Source organism: Euphorbia lathyris, chromosome 9 (genome assembly GCF_963576675.1).
Source record: "Euphorbia lathyris chromosome 9, ddEupLath1.1, whole genome shotgun sequence".
Lineage (NCBI taxonomy): Eukaryota > Viridiplantae > Streptophyta > Magnoliopsida > Malpighiales > Euphorbiaceae > Euphorbia > Euphorbia lathyris.
Window position 1 is genome coordinate 21744179 of NC_088918.1, and position 8076 is coordinate 21752254.

At 36.9% G+C, this 8076-nt stretch overlaps 1 protein-coding gene across 1 annotated transcript; it reads left to right on the forward strand.

The window, feature by feature from the left end:
* The first annotated feature begins 5108 nt into the window (after positions 1 to 5108).
* Positions 5109 to 7117, forward strand: LOC136207288 (uncharacterized). The gene is made up of 3 exons (XM_065998575.1): positions 5109 to 5686; positions 5777 to 6405; positions 6489 to 7117. The coding sequence occupies exons 1-3, from the start codon at positions 5436 to 5438 to the stop codon at positions 7115 to 7117; spliced, it is 1509 nt and encodes a 502-aa protein (XP_065854647.1). The 5' UTR covers positions 5109 to 5435.
* The last annotated feature ends 959 nt before the right edge of the window (positions 7118 to 8076 follow it).

Genomic DNA, 8076 nt, shown 5'->3' on the forward strand with positions numbered 1-8076 from the left:
TATTTTTGGTACTAGGATACCAGCAGAAGTAATGGACAAGTTTCAGATTTTGCTGCCCTTAGATTAAAGTTAGAAGAAAATCATAGTGTGCATTTACCAGAACTTAGGTGCAGAAGCAGTGTTCTTATATAAATAGAGTTTTTGGTCAATAGATACTAAGTTTGATGTTTCTGGTGTAGGGTAAATTACACCTATGGCCACTCAACTATACCCATTTTCACATTATGGCCATTGAACTTAATTCTTCCTTTTGTGGTCATTAAACTTTACACTTTATTACGCCGATGGCCACCGTCACCGTTGACCACCATTTTTTCACATTTGACCCCCTTTTAACCGGTTATCTCTCTCATCCCTTACTTTTCAAAAAAATTATACCAATTTTACCCTTTTCTTCCTTCTCTTCCTCCTCCATTTTCATAGATCATTTCTTCCTAGAAAAGTATATCTCTTTAACTATCCTTTCTCTCTCAAACACCATTAAAAGTATCAACAAGTAATTCAAAAAAAAGCAAGTAATTCCAAAAAAAGACGAAATCAGTAAGTTTGTTTTTATGAACAAAAACAAAAAAAAATCGATATAAAAAAAGAGCAACTGAACTAAGTTAATTTCCCTTTTTGTTAAACAAATAAAAAAAAAGCAAAAAGAAGCAGGAATCAGTTCTTCACATTTGAAGAAAAGGCAAACAAATAAAATCAAAATAAACACAGCAAGAAAAATCAAAGAAAGGGAAGAGGAAATATAGACCAACGGATTTGAACTCCGGTCACTGCCTCTTACTCCCCTCGATGGATACTGTTCCGAATCATAAACTGATTTCTGAAACTTGCATATAAAAATGGGTAAAATGTGTTTGATTTTTATATGGGTAAAATGGGTTTGATGAGTTGGGAGAGGAGTTGAAGATGAAGGTTTGAAGAAGGGTAAAATGGAAATTTTAGGATTTAGAAGGGTGAATGGAAAGAGACAGCCGGTCAAAAGTAGAGTCAACGGTTGAAAAACGCTAGTCAACGGTCACAGTGGCCACCGGTGTTACAAAGTGTAAAGTTCAATGGCCATAGCGGGAAGAAATGAAATTCAGTGACCACAATGTTAAAATGAGCAAAGTTCAATGGCCATGGGTGTAATTTACCCTTCTAGTGTATGTTATTATGATATAACTTGTTTTCTAGTTTTTGAGAGAGCTTTACTCTTTTAAGCGTCCTTTTGGCTCGAATTTGTATTCGACCATATGATTAAGTACCAAAATAGAATTCTTGATTTTCTTGTAAATAGTTTTCTTTAATATTATCTTGGTACCAATTTTCTTTTACATAAAAGTTGTGAATTCTTGTGTTTCTTGTTTTGATGTTAGCTTCAAACAAGGTGATATTTTTCTTCTTATCAAGCAAAGGATGCCATTTGGTTCTCTTAGAATTTTCCAAATTCAGAAGATAATGGTGGTGGTGGTATATGCCATATTTCATGAATTATGATAAGTTTGTAGATAGCTGAACAATTATTCAAATTCATGATTGGATTCTTTCTTCTTAGTATTTTTCTTCTTACCTTAGCTGTAATATTGTTCTCACTCTGTTATTTATAGATTAATAGCCTAAATCTAGAGTTGTCAATTTCGGATTTCTTGTCAAAATTGTGTTTTTTCATTTATATGACATGGTGTAACATTGTGAGACAGATGCAATTGTTGGTATCGTTCTCGGTTACTAATTTTTTCATTTTTTGTGCACTTTTGGGCTTCTTGGTTGCATCCGAATGGAATGTAGTGGTAAAAAAACACTGGAATGCATAAAGAGGAATATTCTTGTACATTTTGGAATAAATATTATATCTGTATGGAGAAGTTTCAGACTTTGCTGCCCTTAAATACAGTTTTTTGGTCCGTCTGATGTTTTTGGTGTATGTTATTTTTGATATAACTTGTTTTCTTGTTGATACAAACTTTTTGACACGAGTATCATCATGTGGAATTATATGTAATCATGTGGAATGTATAGATCAAATAATAAGTTTATGACACGATAACTCGTTTCGATACTTTTATTGAGACAAAATGCAATTGTTGTTATGTGATTATCTAGTTTTGGACTTGAGTGCTTCAATGATTAGCATATGAGCTGCAACATCCATACCCCATATATCAAAATTATATTTTATTTGTTATTCTACACCAATTGCACATATCAGTTAGCCTTGTTTGATAAACCACTTAATTGCTTTTTTTTAATTGAAGAGGGCGGAAGGGAAGAGAGACTATGACGGACATCCCAACGAGGTTGGCACCCCCGCCCTAGCCCTCAAGACCCAAGGCCGAATTTATTAAATAGAATAAAAAATAAAGAATGTTACAAAGAATAGAAACCACTTAATTGCTTAAATTAAAATGTTAAGCACTTATTTAATTTAAGTGCATTTGATAACGGTTGTTTCTCTACCACTTAAATTAATTAATTAAGTTAAAAACCACTTATTTTGATAAGTCAAAATATTTAACTTAACATTTTAAGTTAAACATTATTAACTAATATTTTTATAAAAATTAAATCATTCAATATTTTCAACACTTATAATATTCAGCACTTAAAATTCAGTACTTATTTTTTTCACCACTTAATTTTCAGTTTTATCAAACAGCACCTTAATTCTAAAAAAGAGATTTCATATTTTTTTGTGATTCAATAATAAAATTAAAAATTAATATTTATAAATTTGGCAAAATATTTGAAATTTTTTTAAAGCATAAATTCGATTGAACCAGAATAAACCACTATAATACGATTTGGTTTAATTCTTATTTTCTTAAAGCATGTCTAGTGGTAAGGGGTGGGACGAATTTGTAATGCCTCCAACCACTATAGAAGTGAAACATGGATTGGCTAGAGTTGAGAGAGTCGCTGAATTCAGTGACTCTCAATGATTAAATTGTCATTTTTTTATAGCAAAGCATAAAATAGAAGGTGTACAGCAAGCATTGTTTCCGTGAAGAGTTTGGTTAATTGCGTGGCTCTGAATTGCTAGATAGGTGTGTGTCTTAAAGAGTTAACTCCGCATAATGGGTCTCCTTGATTTATTGGAGCAAAAAGTCATTGTTTTTTTTTTTTTTTTTTATGTTTTTCAAACTAATTTTGTATTGAATTTATTTATTCATTCATTGTGAATTCAAACAGTAATATTATTGAAAAGTAAATTGATTGTTTTATATGCTTCGAATTTTTTAGTGGATTATTATACTTAGCCATGCATTCCTACACGTCGTGAAAAGATAAGAATACCCCTTTTCATATTTTTGAAAAATCATTACTCTTTCAAATCTCAATTCATACTTCAAATTGATTATACATGTAATGACGAGCAATCCATCATCCTCGGAAAGAGAAGAGAACGACCAATCGACTGAAGTCGAGATATATTTCGGTTTTAAATCGGGTAAAACTGCACCTATTTGGGTCCGGGACGTATGAACAATATGCCCCACCTTGTGGTGGAGCGTATGCAAAATACGCCTCACCATTAGGTGAAGCGTATTGTTCATACGCTTCACCTCAAGATTGGGCGTACTGTTCATAATGTGTTTTAATTTTAATTATAATGTTATTAATTTAAATTAAAGGTGGAAAAAAAATTAACACCTCACCACATGGTGAGGCGTATGGCTAGTACGCCGGGGCGGCGTACTAGCCATACGCCTCACCATGTGGTGAGGGGTATGTTAGAGATAAAAAAAGAAATTTAAGAAAAAGAACTAATATTGATATTTTTTAGGGTATTGCTAAATACCGCCCTTAATTTCCATTTCACCGCACTGTTTTGACCATTTTACCCTTGCCACTTTTTTTCCCCCTAAAACCTTAAAAACTCTCTCTAGTTTTCTCTCCCGAGCACAAATCCCGGATTTAAAAAAAATGGATCAAAACATTCCCGAAGACAATGAGTTCGAACACGAGGTAATATTACGAGAATTAAAAACGTTATTAATCATTTTTTTATTTTTTTTATTCGAATTTTGCCTGGACGGGTGGCGATTACCACCCGTTCCTTAGGCCGATCGGATGAACTACCCGATCGGCCTAAGGAACGGGTGGTAATCGCCACCCGCTCCACCCATGGAACGGGTGGTAATCGCCACCCGCTCCACCCATGGAACGGGTGGTACGCGCCACCCGTTCCACCTTTGGAACGGGCAGTACGCGCTGCCCGTTTCCACCTATGGTGGAACGGGTATCCTGCCCGTTCAGGCAAAAGTGGGCAGAAATTGCCCCGAACTAATTTCGAACGGGAGAAATAGGCCCGAAGTATTTTTTTTTGTAATTTTAATGTAACTTTTTCGTATATTCAGGTACCGATAGAAGATTGGAACCCCGATAACATTGATTATAGTTCGCGTTTTATAACGGATACCGTTTTCCCCTCCAGTCAGGATGCTATTGATTGGGCAAAAAAGATAGCTATTCAGAATGGGTTTGAGCTTGTAATATCTTCGCACAAAAATGGGGGTAAACAGAAGTTGTTGCGCTGTTCACGGGGTGAACGATATAGAGGTGTTGTGAAAAATGATGAAGATCCTGCAATTAGGAAAAGTAAAACTAAAGCGTGCCGATGTAAATTTCAGATTAAAGCCTATCAACATGCAGACCTTCCGGGATGGGGGATAAAGGCTAAGGCTGGGTTAACTGGAATGCATAACCATACAATGCGTATGTATCCAGAGGGAAGTCGGCAAATGAGCGGACTCAGTATCGCATCTAAACAAATTGTGCGTGATATGTCTTCAGCTCAAGCAAAGCCTTGTGCTATTTTAGCAGCAGTTAAAGAAAAACACCCAGAGGACAACTCAGTAATTAAACACATATATAATTACAGGGACAAAATGAGGAGGGACGCGTTTGAAGGTAGAGACCTGGCTAGTCAATTCTACCATATTGCTGTGGAGAACAAATATGTCAATTACACACAGGCTGATTCAGGTGTGATAACGCATGTGTTCATGGCACATCTAGAGTCAGTTGATATGTTCAGGACTTACCACAGGTACATCGGCATTGATTCAACGTACAAAACAAACAAGTACAAAATGCCGTTTGTTGAGATTGTTGGGATGACGCCATGCAATAATAACTTCAAGATAGCGTATGCTATTGTTAAAGACGAGACCGAAGGGAGCTATCGTTGGATTTTGCAAAGGCTGAAGATTTTGCTTGGGGATGATCTTAACCCGACCGTTGTTGTTAGTGACAGGGAGCTTGGGTTATTAAAGCCGATACAAGAAGTTTTTCCACAAGCAGCGCACTTGCTATGCACTTGGCATATTAATAAGGATGTGGAAGATCGTGTGTATAGAATCATTGGAGATAAAGGCCTTGCCTCTAAATTCAAGAATGGCAAATGGAGAACAATATTAGAATCATTAACCATTGAGGAGTACGAGACCAATCTTATGATGATGAAGGAAAAGATGAGCAGGTTCAAAGGAGTTATCTCGTATGTTGAGGAGACGTGGTTGGTGCATAAGGAGAAGTTTGTTGTTGCTTGGACAAAGGAGTTCCTACATTTTGGTAACACAACTACTTGTCGAGTGGAGAGCGAACATGCTAGTCTAAAGCAATGGCTCAATACGGCAACTGGGTCCCTTGACACGGTATGGCAGAAGGTTCACAAGCAGATTGAATCACAAGCAACCAATATAAGGTATTTGCAATTTCTTCTACTGCGATTTTGGAATTTGCATTTAGGGTTGTATCATTTCACTAACTAATAATAATTTTATCTTCGTATCAGGTACATGCTTGAACAGTCGCGGCTTCGTCAAGCAGTCACTTTCACCGGACGCCCATTAAGCCAACTTGTATTCAAAGTCTCTCATTATTGTCTGCAGTTGTTGAATCAAGAGTTAGAGCGTATGAGAGGGTTGAGCCATGAAGTGTACGTGCGTTGCGGTTGTGTATTGAGAACATCGCATAAGATACCATGTGCATGTGAACTGAAACGAGCTTGTGATCTGGAACAAATGATCAGTTCTGAGAGTGTTCACGTGTTTTGGAGAACACTTTTAATCAATCATGGTCACACTGATGAAAATGACGGGCGTAATGATCTGAACGAGGAGCAGCGATATTTTAAGTCCTTAGTGGACCAAGTCTCTAAAGCCGACCCATCCGTAATGCGTAATATTTCAATGTTTATCCATGATCAACTACACCCTGATCAAGCTCAGTACACCGAACCCGATGTCAAAATTAACGTGCGGGGGCGACCTAAGGTGAGCAAATCCACAAAACGTATGCCGAGTTCTTGGGAATATAATGAAACTCGTCGTGGACGGGCTCGTTCTACTAGTTCATCTAGGAGTCGTGGTAGAAGTGGCAGAATTAGCTCGTCATCCTCGGTACATAATGCTGCCTCATCAGGTAAATTATATCTGATAAACCTAACTTTTTTTATAACTGTTTTGCAATATAGAGTTGTTTTACACTAATATACATGAATGCAGATGGAAAAACGTATCATGGTTCTGAATTCGTACATTCCGATAAAATAGTTGGCATAATTAAACCATACGTCGAATCATACTACGACGTTGTAGGTGATGGAAATTGTGGTTTCCGTACGGTAGCAACTTACATTTTTGGTGACGAAGAAGCGTGGCAGACAGTTAGGCATCACATTCGAAATGAAGTAATTGCTAACCGTTGTTTGTATCAAAGAGTGTTTGTTGATACTGTTGATGCAGCTCTTCGTAGAGTAAGTTGGGACGGTGCAGGTTGTACGTCGGATTATTGGATGATCGTTTGGGATGACTTGTGGCCGGTTGCTACCATGTACAATTCTGCTATCATGTTATTTGGCTTCTCAGGTGGGGACACATTAGCGTTGTGTGGTACTATCTTACCATTGTATGCCGCATCGACTGCTACAAGACCATCACGTGAGATTTGTATAGCTCATTTAGGGAATCACTGCCAGCACTACATACGTTTAAATTTATCGCCTAACTTTCCGGTGCCCCCTATAGTACACTGGTGGTTTGTGCACCGAGGCCAAAGCGTTGTAGGATGGGAGCGCTTCTATCAGGATAGGGTGACACAGTGGACCAGATTGGCCCAACTTAGGGGATATTAGTGGTTGATATTCTGTAATGTTACAGGTGAATTCTGATGAATTATATGTGGTTCTGTAATGTTACAGGTGAATTGTGATGAATTATGTGTGGTTCTGTAATGTTACAGGTGAATTCTGATCAATTATGTGTGGTTCTGTAATGTTACAGGTGAATTCTGATGAATTATGTGTGGTTCTATCAGGATAGGGTGACACAGTGGACCAGATTGGCCCAACTTAGGGGATATTAGTGGTTGATATTCTGTAATGTTACAGATGAATTTTGTGTGGTTCTGTAATGTTACAGGTGAATATTGATGAATTTTGTGTGGTTCTGTAATGTTACAGGTGAATTGTGATGAATTTTGTGTGGTTCTGTAATGTTACAGGTGAATATTGATGAATTTTGCTACTTCAGTTATCCACATTCCAACGTCTATATTCCAACGTCTATATTCCAACGGCTATATTCCAACGTCTATATTCCAACGTCTATATTCCAACGTCTATATTCCAACGGCTATATTCTCCATCTATAAAATTAAACAATGTTGCTACTTCAGTTATCTACATTTACTCTTTACATTACGATCAACGAAAACTCTCAAACATAAATGGCTTCATCTGATTTTACCAACGAGTTCCCTAATTTTCCTCCCGAGAAAAGCATAGTTTCAACTTTGAATAAGTCTGATTGCACGACGAAGATGCTTGATTATCAATACTACGCAATCCGTGTATATGGAGAGACATTTGTGAGTCCAACAATGTTCCATCCTGAATTTCCATTTATGTTTTGCTTCAAGCTTCCGTCTGCTGGTGAGTTTCCAATATACTCACTACACATGCTGTGGTTCTTATGTTATATGTATTACATGCCTTTTGAATTTGCTCTAGAGGAATGGTTGAACAATTTGAATGAAGGAAATATTCCTAGTCATATTCAAACATTTCTGAAGTGGTTTATGCCTATTGATGAC

Bases quoted from the DNA above. Each gene is read 5' to 3' on its own strand.
- LOC136207288 (XM_065998575.1), top strand. From the start codon at position 5,436: ATGATGATGAAGGAAAAGATGAGCAGGTTCAAAGGAGTTATCTCGTAT. The intron at 5,687-5,776 runs GTATTTGCAATT...TCTTCGTATCAG, and splicing joins TCACAAGCAACCAATATAAG to GTACATGCTTGAACAGTCGC. The intron at 6,406-6,488 runs GTAAATTATATC...ACATGAATGCAG, and splicing joins ACATAATGCTGCCTCATCAG to ATGGAAAAACGTATCATGGT.